Genomic DNA, 25,533 nt, shown 5'->3' on the forward strand with positions numbered 1-25,533 from the left:
TATGGCACAGCCTACGTGTCTCTCACTAGTGGCACACAGTGACCTTAATTCGATTCGAGGTTGGTCCCACCGCTAGAGCGAACCAAGGGATGGAGAATATAAGGAGGAACTCCTAATCCTAATGAGCCAAAAAATTAGCTGAAACTCTTTATAATTGGCGCAATAAAATTTTCTCGATAAGAACTACAAAGTGGGACAAAAGGAATCACCCGATGTTCTTTTGTTGTAATTTTTTTTTTTTTTGGAAAACTTTGGTTCTACTTGTGAAACTTGCCTATTTAATCCTTTAAAAATTAATCCATCAAGTCGAGAAAATGGCATCGGCCAAGTGGTCACCACGAGAGTTGATGATCATCACCCCTGCCAGAACTTGGGGCGATAGGTTTTCGCTTTCGCATGAAGGGTTTCATGAGTCTGAGGTTTGTTGAGGTAAACCTGCGACTTAAAAAAATCGCATAAAAAGAAGTCTGGAATAGTCAAATCGGGTGAATTGGCCGGTCAGTGATATCCAGAATCCCCAATATCAGTTGTGGATTGAGCAGTGTGCACCGTTGTAGGTTAGACACGTTTGGCGGTCAACAGCTAACAGCTGATGCACTGTCTCATTTTGTAAGGGAATATTTTCAAATCTACCACCAAAATTTTGGATAAGGACCGCCGGCTAATACCCAATTGCACGTCGTCTGGTCAATGTTTCGGGCCCCTCTTTGACATCTTGGGCAACAGCAGCGATATTCTCAGTAGAACGGCTGCTGCGGAACCGGTCAGCCTTGGGAACATGTCGTGTTGTCTCAGTTTCTTCTAGGCTAGTGGCCAAACGTCGCAGTGTTTGTCCAGTAGGTGTCGGACGGCCAGGAAAGCTGCGACGAAATTAACACCGTGCCAACACAGTCGACGACGCTTGTCGATTTCTATTTTGCGTTTGTTTGCTTCACAAATGCCAAAAACCGAATGGACAATTGAGGCCATTTGCAAAAGTTATACCGTTTGCCGATAGAGAGATTACTTTTGCTCCACCTTTGACCACGCCTTCATCATCATTAGCGGTGGAACAGTTAGCGCCGGGTCTAGGTCGGCATTTGTAAAGAGGTCTATCAATGCAATTTCCCTACTATCAATTTATGTTACTGTCGTACATGATTGCCTGCGGGAAAGCCCGTCACGTCTTGTTTTCTGCCACATATGGATCATGTTTACGCTAGGCTTCCGGGGAAAACGCCTCCGGGCAAACTCGGGATCGACCAGAACCCCTGGATTGTGCCAAAATTGAGGAAAAAGAATCATCCGGAGTATCTGCGGTAAATCGAAGCATTTTCGATCTTCAGATGATCTAGCCTAAAGGAGTAAGGCAGTAAGATTCGCGTTGAGTCGATAGGTGTATACCGCATAATATGTATAGGGCTAAACTTTACTGGCAAAAGCAAAAACGATTGGCTCACGAAGTACTACTAAATACGTAGAAGGATAATAGACAGATTTGGCAAAAATAGGAGAACGAGAAGGATACTCCTCAACCGAGCTATGAAGTATGTTTCAGCTGTTGATTAGCACCGATACGGACATTTTTGCGAAGAGACTTGATGTTATCTTTATTTGGCATAATTAAAGTTTGTCTACCACACACAAAATCAAAACCAACTTTTCAGATCAAGGGCAGCCGAGAGAACAGATTTTCAACTGATAGGCAATATCAGTACTAGATATTCGGCCGCCTGTTCTAGGAAATATTACGTAGATCAACGCCAGCCGACATTGATTCCAATCCGTAACATTACAAATCAATAACTTGAAGCCAAAATTTTGCAATTCCCATATCCACATGCATCCGAGATCATTTTCTAGCCCAAAGCCAGGTGAAGTCAATCTAAGTAAGCCCAAAGTTAGCCCGAAACCAGCCGAAAAAACCAGCTCGAAGCCAGCCTAAAGCCATGCCAACAACTGCCGACGCGACTTGTACTACGAAGGGCACTAATGTTAGCTGAAGCCATATTACAACATCACTTTTATAATGTGATGATGCTAGGTGATACGATGATGCTTGGTAATGTGATGATGCTTCGTAATGCGATAATATTGGATGATGCGGTAATGCTAGGTGATGCGGTAATGTTGTTAGTTTTGGATCACATTCGGTGATGGTAATGTGATATCACTTTTGTAATATTAGATACATCACCTATCCATCTCAAATTTGGATATGACTATAGAGCTGGAGGTACACAGAAAGTGAAGAAGAAACGACAAACCATTAACTTAGAGTCCACTTCTTAGGTAGCATTCAAAATTCAACGGGGGGACTGGACTCTGGCATGCAAAGTAGTATCACTTGGGCGAGTAAACCGGGTATTTAATTTCTACCACAAATATAAGTTTGCGGACCTGAATGTCATCATTCCTATTTTAGTAATGGAAGGAATGTATGTCCTAGATCTTCATATTCGGAATATATACCGTGCATGCTCAGAATACACTTATATTCCAATTAGCGAGCGTGATGTGAAGGGTTATTTTTATTTACAAACCGAGGCACCACGCCCATATGGCTCCTGGTGATCCAAACTTTTCTATGGCTCCTGGAGGACACAAATATGTTTGCGAAAGCATTTGGTGGCCATCTAGTCGCAATAATTATCCGAAAATCTGCGGACACAGCCAGCGATTTGGACTAGTTACTAGGCTAGGTGACGATTATGCGCCCATATCTAAATTCCATGACAAAAATCTAGGGGCTCTAATGCTTGCCGATCATAAGGTTTCCAGATTTGCCCTTGAAAAGACTAAGAGTCGCTAAAAGAGAAGAATAGTGTATAAATGGCCACCGATTTTTTGGGAATACAGACTAAATAATCTTCACCGACGGGTCAGTCATGCAAGACAGACCGACCACAGGAGTATTCTCGGAAAATCCGATTTTGGAATTGGTGACCATATTCCAGGCAACAGAAGAATCTTTGCGACAAAAATAGCTGGGTCGGACCATTGTTCTTCAGCCTTTCTCCCGTTCAGAACCGTGGTAGACTCGTCGTGATCGCTTGAGTAATCTGTCTTTCATTTCTCGCAGGGTTAGGGAGCTGCGACCCCAAGTTCAACATCGGCCGCGTGTATAATTCAGCTCGATAGTGGGAGAGATATCTGCTGATTGGACGACAGACTCAGTAACATCGATGAGCATTGACCTGCCATCAAAAATGCTTTTTCCTCGGGTGTTACATAGGTCATCGGCCACGTCGCGATGGGGCGTCATACGTTCTGGCTGACTGCGGATCGATGAACGGAAGGGGTTGACTATTTGGCTATTTTGGTCGCCGCGAGTGATGGCGGGCGTGATGCGCTCGAACTTCGATACTGAGCGAAATGCCGAGAAGTTAAGCGTAGTGTACGCCGTGATAAGAGAGAATTCGCTATTGCGCTGGTCAGGGAAATGGAAGATGCTACCGAACGCAATGATTTTAGAAATGTACACCGCATCACGAAACAGCTTGCATGTGGTCGCCAATCTTTTGATGATCCTGTGAAGGACGTCAACGATCGAATTTTCATCTACGATGACGAGCAACTGAAGAGGTGGAAAGAACACTTCACCATGGCTCTCAATCGTATCACATCCGGTGAGGCTCTTCCTCTTGTGGATGAAGCATGTGGATACCGACTGATCCTCCATCATCATCAACGGCGCAACAACCGGTATCCGGTCTAGGCCTGCCTTAATAAGGAACTCCAGACATCCCGGTTTTGCGCCGAGGTCCACCAATTCGATATCCCTAAAAGCTGTCTGGCGTCCTGGCCCACGCCATCGCTCCATCTTAGGCAGGGTCTGCCTCGTCTTCTTTTCCTACCATAGATATTGCCCTTATAGACTTTCCGGGTGGGATCATCTTCATCCATACGGATTAAGTGACCCGCCCACCGTAACCTATTGAGCCGGATTTTATCCACAACCGTACGGTCATGGTATCGCTCATAGATTTCGTCATTGTGTAGGCTACGGAATCGTCCATCCTCATGTAGGGGGCCAAAAATTCTTCGGAGGATTCTTCTCTCGAACGCGGCCAAGAGTTCGCAATTTTTCTTGCTAAGAACCCAAGTTTCCGAGGAATACATGAGGACTGGCAAGATCATAGTCTTGTACAGTAAGAGCTTTGACCCTATGGTGAGACGTTTCGAGCGGAACAGTCTTTGTAAGCTGAAGTAGGCTCTGTTGGCTGACAACAACCGTGCGCGGATTTCCTCATCGTAGTTGTTATCGGTTGTGATTTTCGACCCTAGATAGGAGAAATTGTCAACGGTCTCAAAGTTGTATTCCCCTATCCTTATTCTTGTTCGTGCTTGTGTTTGACCAGTGCGGTTTGATGTTGTTGGTTGATTCGTCTTCGGTGCTGACGTTGCCACCATGTATTTTGTCTTGCCTTCATTGATGTGCAGCCCAAGATCTCGCGCCGCCTGCTCGATCTGGATGAAGGCAGTTTGAACGTCTCGGGTGGTTCTTCCCATGATGTCGATATCGTCAGCATAGGCCAGTAGTTGGGTGGACTTGAAGAGGATCGTACCTCTTGCATTCACCTCAGCATCACGGATCACCTTCTCGAGGGCCAGGTTAAAGAGGACGCATGATAGCGCATCCCCTTGTCGTAGACCGTTGTTGATGTCGAATGGTCTTGAGAGTGATCCTGCTGCTTTTATCTGGCCTCGCACATTGGTCAGGGTCAGCCTAGTCAGTCTTATTAATTTCGTCGGGATACCGAATTCTCTCATGGCCGTGTACAGTTTTACACTGATCCTCCATGCAGAAGAAAAATCATTTCGGCCATCAATGCACTTAAACGGAGTAAAGCTGCTGGTCTTGACGATCTCCCGGTAGAGTTATTTGTTGCTGCGACTGCAGCTTCGCAGATCTACTTCCAAGATCCTTCCTTGAGAGCGGAAGAAGCGGATGATCGTTAAGGTTCCAAAAAAGGGCACCCGTTTTGAGTGTGACAATTGTAGGGGTATATGCGGGCTCTCTGTCGTCACAAGGATAATAGCTAAAATAATCCTGAAACGACGACGAAACAAAGAGCAGTCTGATTACTGCTCCGGATCTTCCTGATCGACCACATCAACACCCTGCGGATCATTTTGGAGCAGTGTGCGGAGTTTAAATTTTCGCTGCACCCACTCCTTGTCGATTCTGAGAAAGCGTTTGATAGTGTGAACAGGGAGAAAGCTCTACGCTGTAGGGGCATTCCGGAGAAACTAATAGCTATTACAAGAGCAACATATGATGACGCAAAATGTCATTTGAGGTCTAAAGTGGAGTCCGCCAGCGTTGCATCCTATCACCGATATTTTTTTATCTGGTTATTAGTGACGTTCTTCATTCAGCTTGTCCAGCATCTAAGATACTCAGTCTGATGGGTCATCGCACTCTCCCTATCTGCATTAATAGGCAGAGCATCGACGACGTCGATGAATTTGTATACCTAGGAAGCGTGGTTTCTGACGACGGCGGCAGCGAACTGGGTGTTGCCCGACGCATTATCAGCGCTAGATCCGTTTTTGCTGCTCTGACTAAAATCTGGAAATGCAGTTTTCTCACCAAGATCAAGTTGAGACTGTTCTGTGCTAGTGCTTTTTTGGTGTTGGTATATGAGGGTAGCACAAGGAAAATGAGCTCCATATATACCATAAAGTTTGGAACTCGGTTGGTGTACAGGCCTGCCACTCATATGCGGCAGAGTGGCAGTGGATAGGTCACACATTAAGGAGGGACGGCAATTGCATTGCCGGTTATGACATGCATTGGAATCAACTTCCCCAAGATGGCGGACGAGTTTTCTTTTTTTTTGGGAGTAGGGTAGGTGAATGCGTTTACGCACAGAGTGTTGGACTCCCACAACAGCACGCTGGCGAACTACCAACTAAACACCTCCCTGTCATCAGAGAATTAGCCTGGAACCGTTTGACACATTACTTCGGGCTAGCCCTCCCGCTCTCCCGGCTTTGGGAGCCTTCAAGTCAGGGAATTCCTTTCACCAACGGGAGGAGAGGGGAGGCAGGGAGTTGTTAGTTCAGGGAACCCCTTACCGTCCGATCCCTCTGCCGGTCGAGTTCAATCTTCTTCGTAGTAAGAAGAGCCCGAACATAATGCGCAATACGATTCCAGCTGCCAGCGCTCTTCAGCATCTCTCTGATAATGTTGTCTGGAGAGAGCTCCCCTGTGTCTGCATAAAGCTGCTGGCGGAGGCCGTCCCACCTCTCGCAAGAGAAAAAGGTGTGTTCAGCGGCATCCGCCACTCTATTGAGAGAACACACAATCAGGAGATCGCGCCTTCCCAACCCTGTGCAGGTAAGACTGAAAACCCCCATGCTCACTTAGAAGTTGGGTAAGGAAGTAATCAATCTCACCGTGCTTTCTGTTCAACCACGGGTCTAAATTGTCGATAAACCGCGCAGTCCATCCGCCCCTTGGCTCATTTTGCCAAGGAAGTTGCCATTCGCTAAGGATGCGTTGACGTTCTTCACGAGCAACCACTTCTCTTAAGTTTTCGCCCTTACGGCGATAGATAGCTTTGCGCTCCTTGGCAAGAAGGGCAGCGGGGATCACTCCCGCAATCACCATCACAGCCGGTTCGGAGACGGTGCGATAAGCAGACGCCGCTCGCAAAGCTCCCCGCCTCTGCACTTGAGCGAGGCGTTTACGATGCACCTCCTTGTCAAGGGCATCAGCCCATACCTCCGCACCATAGAGAAGAACGGACTGCGTTGCTCCCATGAGGAGACGTCTACTAGTTGATATAGGGCCCCCGACATTCGCCATTAGCCGACTCAAGGCCGCGACTCCAGCTGCAGCCCTGTCCGCTGCTACTTTGGAGCATTAAACCAAGGTATTTAATCGCTGGTTTTGACTCTATAGTCAACTCGCCGATCGATATGGGACGCAGGGTTGGGATTCTCCTTCTGGTCAGGATGACTACTTCGGTTTTTTCCAGTGCAAGGTTGAAACCGTGAGCAATCATCCATCCGCTTACCCGTCGCATCAATATGCCAAGTCTGCTTTGCGCCTGTTCAACAGTGCGTCCGGCAACAAGTTCCGCAACGTCGTCTGCATAACCGACCAGGCGCGACTCTTCGGGCATATCGAGCCTCAGCAGACTATTGTAGGAAGTGTTCCAGAGGTCCGGCCCTAGGATGGATCCCTGCGCTACTCCCGACGTGATTTCCATCCTCCTCTGGCCCTCTAGCGTCTCATAGAACAGGGAGCGGTCAGATAATCCCTCAATATCCGCAAGAGATAGCTTGGCACGTAAAAGGAGTTCTCTAGTGTGCCTAGCATATCTGTCCATCTTACGGAATTGAAGGCATTTCTGACATCAAGCGTTATGAGGAGCACTATCCGTCGAGATCGGCGGCTGTGTGCCCCGGCTCGATTAAACGCATCTACCACCTCCATAACAGCATCCACTGTAGATTTCCCTGTTCTAAACCCGAACTGCCTTGCAGATAAGTCCCCAGCAGCACGGATCGCTTCAGCGAGTCTACCCCTGATGAGCTTCTCGAGCACTTTTCCGGCCGTGTCAAGCATACACAGCGGTCGGTATGCAGACGGGAGCTCCGGGTCTCCTTTACCTTTACTGATCAACGCGAGTCTGGCCACTTTCCAACGACAAGGAAAAATGTCCTCCTTCAAGCACGCGTTGAACGCTTCGAGCAGCAATTCTGACCGTTGGCGGAACACCAGTTTGTAAACTTCCGCCGGGATGCCATCAGGACCTGGCGCCTTCCTGTTTTTCACAGTGAGAACCGTTTCTTCAAGTTCTCCCATTGTGAAAAGGGGGCAATCCACGACGCTTTCCGCGCTATTTACATCAACCCGTACAGGGTGTCTGGGGAACAATGCCCGCACAATGCGGTCCATCTGGTCGGTGCTCAATATGCAGGGCTTCCGCAGAGCCCCAATTTTCCGAGTGACAAGCTTATAGCCAAATCCCCACGGGTCATCATTCACCTCATTAACAAGATTTTGCCAGCCGCGAGCTTTGCTTTTATTTATAGCGCTGCGGAGTCTCCTTTTTGCTGATCTATATTGCGCCTTTATGGCACATGCCTCCACGTTGGCGTACAAACGTTGAGCCAAACGGCGGAGCTTATGACACTCCTTCCGTAGGTCGGCAATTTCCGCCGTCCACCAGTACATAGAAGGCTTGTCGCGCCTGGGGCCTCTCCGGGGCATGGAAGCCTCACACGCCGTCGTTATCAGATTCATCACTGAATTTACGACGGTGTCAGCTGCGACACCACCACCCCCCGCGGAGTGCCCCCCAGCGCGGCCCTACCTGCTCCAAGAGCTTCGACGAACCTTCCGATGTTCACCCTCGCGACATTCCACACGCAAGGGGAACGTCGTGTTGTTGCTCGCCGGCAAGTAGCGTCAAACACTTCGAACGCAATGTACTGATGATCACTTGCCGAGAAGTCTTCTAGGACTCGCCACCCGTCCACCGATGATGCCAGAGATTCCGACGCGAAAGTGACGTCGGGAATGCTTCCTTCACAACCTGGGCGCCGAAACGTTGGCGTGGATCCGGTGTTTAAAATTACGAGCCCGGTTCTCGCTGCCATTTCCAGAATCCGTTTCCCTCTGGAGTCTGATTGAGGCTGATTGATTGAGATGGCCGACGAGTGGGTCGTCCTAATGGTACTCGGCACAGAGCAGTAGAGGTGGAGTGCTAGCGTCTCGGGAAATCCGGGGGGAAGCTGAAGGGCATTTCAAGTAATCGCGAACGATGGCACGTTCATTTATTTTGTTTAAAATTTAAATAAATGGAATATAAACTAAAAGATATTATACTTACAGGACCAAATTCATCAAAACTTTCTATCCTTTTTCCGCCAATGAGCTCCAAATAATCATTGTAGCTTCGAATTCCTTGATCACGGCCTCTTTGGATGTTGGTTGCAACCAGGTCTACTCCAAATGGATTACTCCCCCGAAACATGAATACGCTGAGCTGAAAGTATATTTCGAAAGTTATTTAAAATTAAAAACCAAAAGTAGTAAAAATTTTCGTTCTTACTCCACGTGTAACCGAATGATCCGCTTTTTGCATATTTTGCACCAGAAGAGTTTGCATCAAAGCCCCGGGAAATCCTTCCTGTTCCAGTCGTTCTGGATCGAACATAACATCAGGAATTTCTATTTTTTCTTCGACATTCCCGTTAGATTCCATCCTTTTGTGGAAAGACGAAAAGAAATGGAATTATCAGCATCGGTTTCAAATCTATATCCTAGAAGTATCTTACTTGAAGTGTCCATCAACGGTTGAGTGTCCGAACCGAAAAGCTGCCCCCGAGAACTCGTTCCTTATTGCCGGATTAATATTGGGATCGTAATCAACCGTATAACCATTTTTCTCTGGATACAATCTGAATCTTTCCATTGCCGACCTTCCAACTAAAAGTGGAAGATACTCAGCATAGATGATGTGTTGCATTTCGGCAATCAGAACTCTTCTTGCTTCTTGAAACAGGAGCTCATCCGAGTAGTGTGGATTGATGCGGACCAAGATGCTGGCTATCCTGTTGTGTTCACGTGCGAACATTGTGTGGAGCAATGTTAATGAAATTATCTGATTTGTACGACCGTCTCCTAATGAAGATTGAAGATAATTTAATTTAGGACGTTTTGTAATAGGTGCGAATGTAATAAATGTTGAGAATCGTCAAGGCTTTTGAAGAAGGATTACGTGTTATTGATAGCTGTGTGGGAAGCAAGAAAATAACCAGACACAAGAGTGGTTGAAAGCTTACAGGATTATCCCTGAAGTTGGGGAAACCTCTTACTTTTTATCTTATATTTTGCCAATACAAATTTCCGTATATAATATCGTATTATGATACTATCTTTATAGAAGTATTGACTGCCGATTATAGTCAATGACCCAAGTGCTCTGAATGAGTAAGATTGAGAGGAAGGCAAAGGCAGGAGTAAATGAACATCCCCTAGACGCCTAAATTAATAATGTGGGTGTCATGGTAGCAAATCGTGAACCATTTTTGTGGAATGCTAAGTCAATTCACTACTCGTCGAAGAACGTCAATTAATGCCATTTTGTGCTCCAAAAATAGAAAGTTTGATTTTAAAAGCTAAATAATGGTGTCCTGTTTCTGGAAGTGCAAATAAATTGAGGCAAATAGGAATTCTCTTAATTGGAGACAATAGAATTAATAATAGATTGTGTCAATTTTATGGGAGTTTAGATATCTTTAAGGTCTGGCATCTGAAGAAGAGCTAACTACTGCCTTGCTTAGGCACAAGCATGTCTCAGATTAGCCTGCAAGGAAATGCAATCCATTGGGGGCAAAACAGAGGAAAACGCCTTTAGATCATCGGCGTGTAACAAGCAAGCACAAGTGTCCTCACTTGAGGGGAGGTGATTAATAAACAATAAAAATAGGAGAGGTCCTAGAGTGGATCTTTGCGGCACACCAAAGAAGGGGGAAAAAGGACTAGAAGTGCAACCATCAAAGGACACGCTACAGGATCGGAATGAGAAGTAGGAGGTAAGCCATGTAATAAGTGATTGAGGAATGTTGTGAGAGGCGAGTTTGGGCAATTGTATCTCGTAGTTAACGGAATCGAAGACCTTAGGAAAGTTGATGAAAATGACGTGGACTTCCAACCGAGAGTTGAAGCATTTGACCACAAAGTTGGTGAAGTGCAGAAGATTGGTAGCAGTGGATCGAAGTTTTATGAAGCCGTGCTGCTCCTTAGCTAATATGTGACTGAAGTGGGTAGTAAACCAGTCATTGACATGTCTTTCGAGGATTTTGAAGTAGGATGAGAAGAGCGAAAGAGGACGGTAGTTCCTAGCAAGTGTATGGTCACCGCGTTTGTGTATGGGAAAAATAAGGGCTTCTTTCCACAGGCTGGGAAAATGTCACCCCTCGAAGCTCTTATTGAAGGTAATCTCCGCACTCTGGAAGGGAAATGAAATTAAAGGTTTTAATCAGGAAGAGGTTGGCAAGACCATCGGGGTCGGGTCTAACATTGGCATCAAAATAAGTCCGCATCAACTTAATGCCGGACCGGATCAAATGGAGCGCAACTTCCTCGCTTTTTTTTTGGTCCACGGACCGTTTAGGGCTTAGCACCCAAACTTTCAAAATATTAGGTGATGACGGCTTTATGGTGAGGCAGCTCTGACGATTTGTCTCTGCATTGGCAAGCAACCGTAAAACCGTCATCGCCTAATTTATTGGCATCAAGGTTGTCAATGAGGTAATCCACCATAGAGGGAGTAAGAAAGGGAACGACAGGAGATTCGAAGGAAGCTGCACTCAGAAGGGGGAGAGAGGAAAAATAAGGAGAAGAGGAGAAGTAACTGCATAGTAGATCACAGGATAATCATTGCCGGCGACCTTAATGGTCATGTGGGTGAAAAGGCAGACGGTAACAGGTGCCATGGGGGAAAAGGGTTCGGAGCGCACAATGAAGGTGGCGAGCGTATAATCGATTTTGCGGACACCCATGACCTTGTACTTATGAATACATGGCTCATCAAACGATTGTCTCATCTTCTCACATTTTATAGTGGGAACAATAAAACGCAAATCGAGTATATTCTCATAAGACGCCAACATTTTACCACTGTCACTGATTGCAAAGTCGTTCCGTATGAGACCATCGCACCTCAACATCGACCGTTGATTGCCGTCCTGCGAATTAAGCCACCGATAAAACAGCGTGAGGAACGCACTGGCCCGCCGCGCATTAAATGGTGGCGATTTGGTGAGAAGAAAGAAGAAACGGTCTCACTCATACGATTGCCAACCATTACGAATGTGGAAGAATCATGGAACCAAATGAAAGACACGATCCACAAAGCGGCCTCTGCAACCCTCGGGGTCACCAAGCCGGGTAAGCGGTACATCCACCGAGATACTTGGCTTTGGAATGATGATGTTGAAATGAAGGTCAGTGAAAAGAAACGCCTCTACTACAAATTTCTCGACGATAAAACACCTGCTAATTGGCAAATTTATAAGAATGCCAACCGGGAAGCAAAGAAAGCGGTCGCTGTCACCCGAGCAAACCATTTCAAAAATCTTTACGATAAACTAGACACTCGGGATGGCGAGAGAGATCTTTATCGACTTGCTAAAAGCCGTGATGAACGCATACAGGATATCGAACATTTCTGTTGTGTTAATGACAAGAACGGTACTTTGCTTACCAACCGTCGAGCCGCAACGGATAGATGGCGAGAATACTTCGAGCAGATTTCAACTGAAGAATTTGCTCATCCTCCACTTCCATAATCATTGCCGACATTTGGAGCAGTTCCACCAGTCAGCGCAACTGAAGTCGAGGAGGCAATAAAACAAATGAAATCGGGGAAAGCAACAGGACCTGACGACATCGCATCTGAGCTCTGGAAAGCTAAGAGCTGGGACCCAACACTGTGGCTCAGTGAATTTTTTAACCGGGTTATTCAGGAAGGAAGAACACCATCTGACTGACAAGAAAGTACCACTGTTCCAATATGGAAAAAGAAAGGTAGCCCAGCAGAATGTTCAAATTACCGTCCGGTCCGGTTACTTCCCCATACCATGAAGATTTTTGAACGCATTCTTGACAACCGTATTCGTGAAATCGTTGAAATAACCGTGAATCAAGCCGGATTTGTCAAGAACTGCGGAACTACTGACGCAATACACGCTGCGCGGTTACTCATGGAGAAACACCGTGAGAAGCATCGCCCTCTTTACATTGCCTTTCTGGATCTAGAGAAAGCGTTTGACTGTGTACCACACGAACTCATCTGGTGTGCTTTACGACAACACTTCGTGCCAGAAGAACTCGTGCGCTGGGTTCAACTGCTCTACCACGATCCGAAAAGTAAAGTTCGAAATATGGCGGGTGTATCAAAACCGCTTCGTGTCTCTGTTGGTGTTCATCAAGGAAGTGCCCTCTCACCACTCCTCTTTGTCCTTGTTATGGACACCGTCACACGGGATATCCAACGTCCAGCGCCCTATACACTGCTTTATGCAGATGATGTTTTCCTAGCATCTGATAGCAAAAATGATCTCGAGTAACTTGTTCAAAAATGGAATGATCGCCTCATGCAACACGGTCTCAGATTGAATTTAAACAAAACTGAATTTTTGACGACCGATCCCCATGAAACAGGCACAATCACTGTCAGCGGCAGTGATCTGCCCAGAACTGAGCGATTTAAATACCTCGGGTCAACGCTATCAGCCAATGGAGAACTGCGTTATGAAATTGCTTCACGCATTCACGCAACCTGGATGAAGTGGCGTTCCACAACTGGTGTCCTTTGTGATCGACGTATCAACGAACGTCTCAAATCTAAAATTTGCCGCAATGTCGTCCGTCCAGTCGCTCTCTATGGTTCTGAGTGTTGGCCGACCATAAAAGACAATGAACGGTGTCTTGCGGTAATGGAGACGAAGGTGCTACGTTGGACTAGTGGCGTCACACGTTTAGATCACATCTGAAATGATAATATCCGCGATCGTTATGGGGTTGCACCGATCGTGGAAAAGTTGCGAGAGAGGCGTCTTCGATGGTATGGTCACGCAGTTCGTGCAAACGAGAATTCACTTGCCAAGATTGGTCTGAACATCGAAGTCGATGGTAAACGACCAAAAGGCAGACCTAAGCAACGGTGGCTTGATACGCTGGATGGGGATTTGAAAGCCTCGAGATTGCACCCAGATCAGGCATTCGATAGAGCCAAATGGCGAAGCCGATCTCGACGAGCCGACCCCGCTTGTAAACGGGACAAAGGCTGAAGAAAAAGAAGAGTAGATCACAGGATAACTGAGGAGAGGTAACAGTGGAGCCACAGAATTTGATGAAAGTGGGAGGGAAGTGGAAGGCATTGCGGGCGTTACGGATGTGAGACCAGCAAGGCTTCACGAGAGGAAGAAGAAAGAGAAGAGTTGTTCACCGAGGAGAAGTAACTGCATAGTAGATCACAGGATAACTGAGGAGAGGTAACAGTGGAGCACCAGAATTTGATGAAAGTGGAAGGAGAGTGGAAGGCATTGCGGGGGTTACGGATGTGATACCAGAAAGACTTTACGTTATTACGCGCCAATTCGACTTCAACACTATCTAGATAATCCTTTCTAGACTTAACTATCTTTGACTTAACTTACTGAAGTTCACAGAGCGCTAAAATGATCAAAGTGAGCACGGCTTGCGGTGGATAAAAACTTTTTTCTCGCAGCTTGCTTCAGACAAAGTTTTTTATGGAGTAAAGTGGTGAACCATAATGGGTAGGAGCTTAGAGATTTGATGGAGGAAGGGACGTAACTAGGAAGGAGGTCACATAGAATGGAATAAAAGGAGAGGAGGGCTTGGTTCAAGTTTAATGGTGAGAGAATGGGAGCCCAGTTGATTGACGCCAGAGCTAAATTGAAACCCTCAAAGTTGCCCTTACGAAAGTTGAGCTTAGAGGGCTTGCGCATAGTATGGGAATTGAGACGTGGCAGTTGTATCTCGAACTCAAGACCAGAATGATAGACATCAGGAGTAACTTAGGGAGAGCAAGAGAAGATTGAGAAAGGAGCCGTTCAGGCATGTTGGAGAGGACTAGATCGAGGATGTGATTTAGGTGATTTGTGGTGCGGTTGAACTGAAGAGCATCACATTTGTTCATGAAATTGAATAAAGGGAGAGACGGATGAGAGGAACAATTTGGAAGTTGTGGCGGGCGTGGAATGTTAGACCAGGAGAGCAAAGGGAGGTTAAAGTGACCATAGTCAATGTAGGGAAGAAAGGGGAAAGTTACAGTAAGGACTTCTGAGTGATTGTGGAAGAATTCATCGTACAGATAGGAAGGACTGAGTCGAAATCCCATAGCGAATAATTCAAACTGTGACTGTGGATTGGGACAGTCTAACTACGAACACTAGGGGCAGCATCCTGCTCGAGGCTTTCGCGGAAGTGGGCTTGGTGCTTGCAAATGCGGGAAATGTGTCCACCTTTCGTGGGACAGGGTCGGACTCAATAGTCGATTTGACATATGTGAATACCACATTGGCGAGGAGAATGGCATGGTTTGTTAGTGAGCATTATACTCATAGCGACCATCAGGCAATTTTCCTTCAGATCGATTATGGGCTATGCGGCGATGTGCGTTTCCATGGAGTTGGAAACCCCGGCTGATCCATGAAAAAGTTTGAAGAGGATGAATTCATAGAGATGCTATTGGGAGGTCACAACCCCTGTAGTGTAGCATCAGAAAAGGTAGAGTAAATGATGAGACGTGTAATGAGAACATGCGACGTTGCTATGCCGAGGCGGTGAGTTCTCGCAAAAAGGCGGTCAAACTATTGATAGGATGGAGAGGGGAGGAGGAGGGGAGTTCCGGGCTGCATGTTTTTGAGCTAGAAGGATCTGCCAAAGATTTAGAGGAAGACCAGACTTCGACGAGATACGGCAAGTATATATGAGCCTTCGAGGTAGACTTAAGCAGGCTTTACGGACCAGCAAGCGAGAATGCGTGAAGAAATTTGGCGCAGAGACAGACCAAAGCCCCTGGAGAACAGCGTATAGGGTGGTTATGAAGAAGATGAGAGGGCGAACACTACAACTGACGTCTGCTGTTCCAAATAGAACTGTAAAACTCGTTGTCAAGACCAAATTCGACTGGTTTATCAGCGTGAAACGTGCATGGTAGAAGGAGTTTTCCCCGATCGGTGGAAGAGGCAAAAATTAGTTTTGCTCCCGAGGCCGAATAAGCACCCCCCCCCCCCCCCCCCCCCTTATCTTATCAGCGCGGTAGGAAAGATACTCGAAAGGGTCATCTACAATAAACTGCTCCCTATCATTGAATATAAGGATGGACCATCGGAGCGACAATTTAGATTTCAACAAACCCACTCAACGATTGAAGCCGTAGACATTGTTTTGAACTAGGCCCGAGATACAATGTTGTCTAATAAATGCCGTGTCGTGGTGGTGTTGAACGTTAAAAATGCGGACGTTGATTAATGTCAATGACATGTGTTAAGGCAATAGAAGATACAAATAGGTTAGGTGGCAGCCCAAGCTTCGTAACAAAATTGAGGTCTAAGTGTAATATTGCGGTGTTCTCAGCGATTAAATTTTTTGAAATAATTAAGACTGTTTCCGTTTTTCCGCTATGCCGATATTTCTGGAACCACTTGCTCCCTTCATCAGTGCTATTAGTGTTGAGGGGGGAGTCTTATTTATTGCAAATAAATTTGAGGTGCAAGTTTTGGGTTAACGATGGGATGAGGAGTAAAATTATTATCAGAGTTCTATTACTATACGTGATGTCATGATACATCGCCTACCGTGGAAAAGGTCATTCTATCATCATCATCATCAACGGCGCAACAACCGGTATCCGGTCTAGGCCTGCCTTAATAAGGAACTCCAGACATCCTGGTTTTGCGCCGAGGTCCACCAATTCGATATCCCTAAAAGCTGTCTGGCGTCCTGACCTACGCCATCGCTCCATCTTAGGCAGGGTCTGCCTCGTCTTCTTTTTCTACCATAGATATTGCCCTTATAGACTTTCCGGGTGGGTTCATCCTCATCCATACGGATTAAGTGACCCGCCCACGGTAACCTATTGAGCCGGATTTTATCCACAACCGGACGGTCATGGTATCGCTCATAGATTTCGTCATTGTGTAGGCTACGCAATCGTCCATCCTCATGTAGGGGGCCAAAAATTCTTCGGAGGATTCTTCTCTCGAACGCGGCCAAGAGTTCGCAATTTTTCTTGCTAAGAACCCAAGTTTCCGAGGAATACATGAGGACTGGCAAGATCATAGTCTTGTACAGTAAGAGCTTTGACCCTATGGTGAGACGTTTCGAGCGGAACAGTCTTTGTAAGCTGAAATAGGCTCTGTTGGTTGACAACAACCGTGCGCGGATTTCATCATCGTAGTTGTTATCGGTTGTGATTTTCGACCCTAGATAGGAGAAATTGTCAACGGTCTCAAAGTTGTATTCTCCTATCCTTATTTTTCTTCGCGTTTGACCAGTGCGGTTTGATGTTGTTGGTTGATTCGTCTTCGGTGCTGACGTTGCCACCATATATTTTGTCTTGCCTTCATTGATGTGCAGCCCAAGATCTCGCCTCAATCGCCGCCTGCTCGATCTGGATGAAGGCAGTTTGTACGTCTCGGGTGGTTCTTCTTCTTGATGTCGATATCGTCAGCATAGGCCAGTAGTTGATCAGCAATCCTGAAATCAGTCCTCATTCACTTCTATTGAAATGGACCGCCATTGGCGGTTTGATTAGCGAAATCTGAAGTCAAATAACTAACTGTGACTCAGATGATCAGAGCTCCTTTCATCGAAGACTATGGCATCCGCATATGGGTCAACGTGATGTCTTGAATTATAATTGAGAACGACAGAGCAATAAAGTCGACGAGGACCTTTTATTCGTCATCAAAAGTGATATGAATGAAGGGTGGAACACTTAAGTTATGTCTTGCTATTCAGATACTCCGAATATCCATTATCATGCCATGTCAGGCTCTCGATTCTAGAAATGGGTGTGTCCGTGAAATTAATTGTCCGTTTTTAGGTCGAGACGGTAGGGGGGGGGGGTATTGGCGTTTGCTATGGGTTTCTAAATGCAGTTATTACCTATTGATGGGTGAGGGGTGACGTTTGTGGGAGACATCTCCCATTCTCTCTGAGAGCATTTCCGTACATTCTGGCAAGGAGGACATTGCGGCTTAAACAAATTAGATTCGCCCCACCTGTAATACAGAATGCGATGCTATGCTGTGCAAATTTCGTAGCGATATCATTTCTCCTCACAGTCCTAGCAGTTGAAAACACTCTAAGCTTTGCAGCCAACCGACCTTAGCTATTAGTGAACGCTGAGTTGGAGGGTTTGGTTATACGCATTTTTGACATTGCCCTAGAAGCCAAGGGGAAGTAGGTGTGGCCACAGAAGGGTAATTGCTTAACTTGGTTTTGTAGAAGATTCTATTTCATTATGTATAACATCCTGTTATCGTGATGATCCGTGATCCGTGATCCGTGAGGCTCACGAGAGCTTCCAACGCAAAGGGCGCCCGCATCACGGTGTGACAGAGGAAATCTCGGTGGCAATTGTTTCCTTCTTTCAAAATTATAAATCTTAGTGATCTCCCTGGATGTAATTTTAATAATAATTCATGAGCTGTTCTAGGAAGTTAGTGGGAAGACACTTCCTTAAAAACAGAAGCTTCCTATGTTGAATTGCTTTAAATTTATTTGGGGTATTTAAAAAGTAAAGTAGATGGTTCCCAATATTATAAGTTGAATGAGTTTGTTGGAAGGGTCATAGTGGCTGGTTTGTCGATGAATAAGAGTTAATGGAGAAGGTCGCACCAAAGTTACGAAATAATATGGTGACGCGTGTTATGATGAAATTCTAGAAAATTTGTTTTCACTTCAAATGCCTCAAACTAAAATAAGATGGGCCGAATTTTGGAAATTTTCTTATTTCTGTATGATATATATATATATAGTATATAGTACATATATATCAGTGAACCATACCGAAACCGCAGTGGTAGCGTTTGGGTCAAAGACCAAACGGGCCAAGCAGCGCTGTGGACTTGTGGAGAACAAGCCTTCCAGGAAATAATGGAGCACCCGAAGGAGGGCTTCACCAGAGCGAAGGTGAAGGGCATCCACATCTGCAGCTGCTATGTTCCACCCAGCGCTACACTCGTCGAGTATGAGCGGATGCTTGCCGCTCTTGTTTGATGCAAGAGGACGTTGGAGGCGATTTCAATGCGTGGGCTCTTGAATGGGGCAGCCGGATAACTAATGTCAGGGGACGTGTTCTCCTCGAAGCATTCGCGGAGCTGGACGCGGTACTGGCGAATGTTGGGTCTTCGTACACTTTCCGGGGAAGGGGTTTGGGGTCTATAGTGGACCTGACATACGTGAGTGCCACTTTAGCCAGTAGAATCGCTTGGCATGTCAGTGAGGACTATACTCACAGCGACCACCAGGCAATCTGCATAGAGATCAAGGGCGGATCGAGCTCGAAAAAGAGTTTTCGTAGAATGCCGGGCGGTATGCTTGGTTGGACAGTGAAAGCTTTCGAGGAGGACACGTTTTCCGCGGTGCTCAAATCCGACATATCCCTGAATGGTACGGCTGGGGAGAAAGCCACCCAGATCACTCGATGGGTGACGGAAGCATGCGATGCTACTATGCCCAGAAGGCGATTGCTCCCCAGTAGGCAACCCAACTACTGGTGGAACAACGAAATCGCAAGTTTGCGAGCCGCATGTTTTCGAGCAAGGAGGCTTTGCCAGAGGCTCAGGGGAAAACCCGGTGGCGACGGTCGAGAGGAGGCATGCAAGCAATTGCGTGGCCGCCTAAAGGAAGCCATTCGGAGGAGCAAAAAGAACTGCTTCAAACAGCTGTGCGACCATACCGACATAAACCCTTGGGGCGAGGCTTACAGAGTGGTGATGAAAAGGCTGCGGAAATCACCCCAGGTGACCTGTCCGCGCGTCCTGAAACAGATTGTTACCACTCTGTTCCCTCACCACGAAAATTGGGGAAGGCAAATTTTTGTCCAGCTAAATGACGGCATAATACCGCCTGTAACTGTGGAGGAGCTGCGGGAAATATGTAGTAGCTTCGGTGACAACAAGGCCCCAGGTCGGATGGAATCCTCAACCAAGCTTTGAAACTGGCAGTGAAGACTAGGCCCGACCTTTTCGCTAATACCCTCAAGGCGTGCCTAAAAGAAGGAATATTCCCTGCCCAGTGGAAAAAGCAAAAGTTGGTGTTGCTTCCGAAGCCTGGCAAGCCACCTGGAAACCCAGCGTCGTATCGTCCTATCTGCCTGTTGGATACAATGGGGAAGATGATGGAGAGAGTCATCTACAACAGACTCCTGCCCATCATCGAAGCCAGCAATGGTTTGTCGGAACGCCAGTTTGGTTTCCGACGCGCCCACTCTACGGTGGACGCAATTGGCATGGTGGTAAACCTGGCAAAAGGTGCACTGATTTCTGGCGGCTGCAAAACGCATTCAACTCGGCGAACTGGAATGGAATTAAAGGGGCGTTGGCTGACATAGGTGTCCCCGGATACTTAGCGAATTTGGTGGAAAACTACCTCTCAGAGAGGACTCTCTGGTACGGGACGGATGAGGGCCCCAAAGAGTACATTGTCACAGCCGGGGTACCACAGGGATGGGTACTTGGTCCCCTGTTGTGGAATATCATGTATAATGGGGTGCTTGCTCTTCCCGTCCCAGAGGGGACTATGATTGTCGGCTTTGCTGATAACCTAGCTGTGGTTGTTGCAGCAAAACACCCAGAAGATGTGGAGGTTTACGCAACGGAAACAGTGAGAGCGGTAAAGTCCTGGCTAGAAAAGGCCAGGCTGACCTTGGCGGACGCGAAAACGGAAGCGGTCTTAATAACGAACCGCAGGAAAAATAACACTGTGAAAGTGGAGGTCGGTGGACATACGGTCGTATCAAAGCCGGCTATCAAATACCTGGGGGTAATAATTGACACCAAATTGAGTTTTAGGGAACACCTAGAGTATGCATGCCAAAAGGCAGCCAGTGCCACCACGACACTTGCCAAAAATGTTGCCAAATATTGGTGGGCCGAAACATTGCCGGAGGTTGGTGCTAGCCGGAGTGGTGCGCTCCATCCTGCTCTACTCGTCACCTGTGTGGGCAGAGGCGCTTGCAAACTCTCAGAGACGGAAGCAGGTGAACTCGGTTTATCGGCGGATGGCTTTGAGGGTTTGCAGTGCTTTTAGAACCACATCAGATGAGGCAGTATTGGTGGTGGTAGGCATGATCCCGGTTGATATTCTGGCCAAAGAAATGAGTGTCCTGTACAATGCAAGACATATGGAAGGGCATGCACAGCGTAGAAATGCGGCAAGGTCACAGTCGTTTGATCTCTGGCAACGCAGATGGGACGAGTCTACGAAAGATCGGTGGACACATAGGCTCATTCCCAACATTAGGGTATGGCTTGAGCGAAAACATGGGGAGACCAACTACCACATTAGTCAGTTCCTCACAGGACACGGTGGTTGCTACAGGCAGTATCTGCACCGCTTTGGGTTGGATGATTCTCCGAACTGTCCCAGATGCGATGCATGTCGGAGGATTCAGAGCATGTGGTGTTTCACTGCCCACGATTTGCGATGGAGAGAAGGAGCTTAAACCAGGTGCTGGGCAGGAGCGGGCCCCCGAAGGGCTTGGTTACTGAGATGCTGGAGTCCGAGGAGAAGTGGCTTGCGGTTGGCTCCATCCAAATGCAGGAGGAGTTGCTGAAGGAACAAAGAAGGAGGAAAGCTGCAAATAGGAGGAGGATGAGTGCCTAAGAGCAAATCTACCCCGCGAAGTAATACCTCAATGGTGGTCCCGCGGGGCTGGGGCTGGAGAGACCGGGGTGGTTTTTAGTGGCTGTGAATCCCACACGCGCCCGCTGTAGTTCCGCCGTTCGGGCGGCGGAGCTGCGGCGGACGTATTTTTCTAAGATTTTCCACCTCCGTGTACGCACAAAAAAAAACATATATATCATATATCATTCCTATAAGCACTTCTAAGGGTGCATTCAATCAATTTCCATTCAATAATTTCTCCATTATTTTTTAAATGAACATTCCAAGGGCACCAATTTTGGACTGTTCGGATGTGTGCTTCCCGATGTAAGTGGAAAACGTTTCTATCAAGAATCTTTATTCTGCTTCAGAGAATCAATTTCTTTTTGAATGAATTTAACTCAACCTTTAGTGGGATATCCTTTGTGGGCCACACTGACAAGCTCCTTTTGTTAGTGAGTAAAAAGAACCTTAGTAATTCGATGCTTGTGAATAAAGTTATTTTATGGGACCAGATATGATTGACAGTTCTACAAAACTATACTTCAGCTTTTAAGAACGATGTTGATAAAATTCAAATGTATGACAATTCACCAGGTTCAGGTTTTTGGTTATATTTAGGTCCGTCATGGGTGGAGTATTTCCTGATTGATTGGTACAGGCACGGCATCCTTCATATATTATATGTCACATGTCTGTATTGTTGGAGTCTAGGTAAATATGCGTCTTTTATATGATTTTTTGATGTTAAAGTAAAATTTTCATTCCCTTGGGGATTATGAAACTTGAGAAAATATTGCTCTGACATTAAGATAAAGAAAACAATTTTCCTGATATTAACTGCCATGAAATATATAATATGCTCCGGGATATCATATACAGATTTTCTAAAAACGGATCAACAACGCAAATTTTACATTTTCTGCAGAGTATCTTATTTCACATTTCATTGTTGCTTTAAAGTTACTTTCATTCACGATAGGATATTCGCACTCCACTTTTGTTAGCAATACACACCACAATAGTACCAGATGTACTGCGTCCTTTTCGCAATAATACCCTTAAGAAGTTTTAAGGTTGATGGAAAATGTAATCGTAATTGCAATTTTGGCAATGTTCCGGTTGGAAACGCTCTTGTGTGAATACGCAGACAAAGTCCTCAGGGAAATTTAAGGCGTACCATTTATTGAATAAGCTACAACAGAGACACTTAAATGATTTGGAAGTTTCTCTACCACACCAAAGGCTGGAATTTATTGAATTTAGTCACCTTTAAAAGTAAACACTTTATGCGTTTTCTATAGGGGTAAATGGGTGGTGATATAGGTGGTAATAGTCCGACTACTACATCTTTTAATGGTTCAAAATTGGGATACCTAGCATAGAGATTAAGTTCGGCCCCGGGGTGAAGATTATGAGAAATAAAAGGGGGTCCGGGGTGACCCAAGAAAATTCCGACCTCGAGTGAAATTGTTTGCTTTCACCCGCTCTAGTCAGTGCACCTAGCCACTCAATACCAGCAAGGTTTATAGAACATTTTGAGAAAAGGTAGCATTACAACCCACCCCTTCCTTAGCCTTGATTTCGTTCAGCAGTGACTTCGGCTCATTTAAATTGGGTTCCTTATTTCTCTGGGTCGTTTTTATGCAATGAGACACCGAGCTTTGTAGTGACCGCGGTTTTGCAACATTGATAACATTTTCTTTGCCTGTCCAGGGACAATCTGACCAGAGAATGCATTTAATAATATGCAATATTCCTTCGTTGTATCTTGTCCTTTATAATAATCGTTGGCGCAACAATCCAATTGGATCAAGGCGTTGAAGTGTGTTAGAGCATTCATTCATTTAAGACCGTGACGGTACACTATAGGATTATACTACTCTATTGGAGGCAATGAAGTCAGCATTGCGCTCGACGGAAATTATTATCCTGATTTGACTCGGTTACTCATTCACAGCTGAGTCGACTGGTACCCGATACAAATCCCACCAGTAAAGCAATCCTTAGCTTTCAAAATTTACTTCTTTCAATTTGCCCATTTGTATCACTGCATTCCAACGAGGAGTGGTGGAGTTCTCGTCGAACTGGGCCCAAAGACGACCAACAAGAGCACGTTCTGCGAAGCGGTCAAGGGACTATTGGGGGAGAAGGCTCTTGTTTCCAGCCTAGAACTCATGTGCTCTCTAGAAATACGGGATCTTGACTGCCTCACAGAAAAGGCCGAAGTAGAGGAGGCGCTAAAGCGTGAATGTCCAGAAGTGACCAATGCCCGGGTAGGTATTACCTCTGTAAATGCTCGAGGCCAAAAGCTCGCTGTGGTGGAAGTCCCCGAGCAATATGCGAGGAAACTCCTTAACAGTGGGAGAATCAAAATCGGATGGGTAGTACGCAGGGTACGAATGCGGATAGTCCCCACCAAGTGCTACAGGTGTCTGGACTATGGACACACGTCAGCAGCTTGCAAGGGTCCGGACAGGAGGACAGCATGCCGGAGATGCGGCCAAGCGGGTCATCAAGCGAAGACTTGCAAGGAAAGCGAGAGTTGTGTTCTCTGCAGGGATCGTGGCGCGTCTGGCGAAAGCGTCGCACACACTGCGGGCTCGGGACGGTGTCCGATCTTCAGGGCGGAATTGGAGAGGGCTAGGGTGCGAACGCCATGATCCGCATTTTGCAAATTAACATGCACCGGAGTGCAACCGCTCACCAGTTGCTAGCACAGTTCGCTGCGGAAGTAAATGCTGATCTAGTGCTGATAAGCGAGCAATACCGAAACAAGGACCCATCCTCATGGTATCTGGACTTATCGGGCACCGCTGCCATCTGGGTTCGGGACGACGTTCGACTTCGTGTTCTTGCCGAAGGCCGGGGGGACGGATTTTTCTGGATCCGGTGTTTAGGGATAACGTTTTTTAGCGTTTACCTGACGTCGAATGAGTCGATTCCGGACTTTCGGTGCCGGCTTAATGGTCTGGAGGACGCCGTTTCGAGCACGGAGGGACGAATCCTGGTTGGCGGTGATTTTAATGCCAGGGCTCTTGAATGGGGCATGCCTCAATCAGACTCCAGAGGGAAACGAATTCTGGAAATGGTGGCGAGAACCGGGCTCGTAATTTTAAACACCGTACGCCAACGAGGAGGCATGTGCCATAAAGGCATAATATAGATCAGCAAAAAGGAGACGCCGCAGCGCTATAAATAAAAGCAAAGCTCGCGGCTGGCAAAATCTTGTTAATGAGGTGAATGATGACCCGTGGGGACTTGGCTATAAGCTTGTCACTCGGAAAATCGGGACTCTGCGGAAGCCCTGCATATTGAGCACCGACCAGATGGACCGCATTGTGCGGGCATTGTTCCCCAGACACCCTGTACGGGTTGATGTAAATAGCGCGGAAAGCGTCATGGATTGCCCCCTTTTCACAATGGGAGAACTTGAAGAAGCGGTTCTCACTATGAAAAACAGGAAGGCGCCAGGTCCTGATGGCATCCCGATGGAAGTTTACAAACTGGTGTTCCGCCAACGGCCAGAATTGCTGCTCGAAGCGTTCAACGCGTGCTTGAAGGAGGGCATTTTTCCTTGTCGCTGGAAAGTGGCCAGACTCGCGTTGATCAGTAAGGGTAAAGGAGACCCGGAGCTCCCGTCTGCATACCGACCGCTGTGCATGCTTGACACGGCCGGAAAAGTGCTCGAGAAGCTCATCAGGGGTAGACTCGCTGAAGCGATCCGTGCTGCCGGGGGCTTATTCGCAAGGCAGTTCGGGTTCAGAACAGGGAAATCTACAGTGGATGCTGCTATGGAGGTCGTAGATGCGTTTAATCGAGCCGGGGCACACAGCCGCCGATCTCGACGGATAGTGCTCCTCATAACGCTTGATGTCAGAAATGCCTTCAATTCCGTAAGATGGACAGATATGCTAGGCACACTAGAGAACTCCTTTCACGTGCCAAGCTCTCTCTTCCGGATATTGAGGGATTATCTGAAAGACCGCTCCCTGTTTTATGAGACGCTAGAGGGCCAGAGGAGGATGGAAATCACGTCGGGAGTAGCGCATGGATCCATCCTAGGGCCGGACCTCTGGAACGCTTCCTACGATAGTCTGCTGAGACTCGATATGCCCGAAGAGTCGCGCCTGGTCGGTTATGCAGACGACGTTGCGGCA

At 46.8% G+C, this 25,533-nt stretch overlaps 1 protein-coding gene across 1 annotated transcript in view; it reads right to left on the reverse strand.

Annotated features, from left to right (window-relative positions):
* Positions 1-25,533, reverse strand: part of LOC119659447 (chorion peroxidase) — a 36,636-nt gene that overhangs the window by 1,107 nt on the left and 9,996 nt on the right. Inside the window, exons 6-8 of the mRNA XM_038067531.1 lie at positions 9,280-9,625; positions 9,054-9,207; positions 8,832-8,987 (exon numbers count right to left, since the gene is read on the reverse strand). Of these exons, the coding sequence (XP_037923459.1) occupies positions 8,832-8,987; positions 9,054-9,207; positions 9,280-9,625 (656 nt within the window). The remainder of the gene's footprint in view (positions 1-8,831; positions 8,988-9,053; positions 9,208-9,279; positions 9,626-25,533) is intronic.

The sequence above is a fragment of the Hermetia illucens genome, chromosome 6, assembly GCF_905115235.1.
Source record: "Hermetia illucens chromosome 6, iHerIll2.2.curated.20191125, whole genome shotgun sequence".
Taxonomy (NCBI): domain Eukaryota; kingdom Metazoa; phylum Arthropoda; class Insecta; order Diptera; family Stratiomyidae; genus Hermetia; species Hermetia illucens.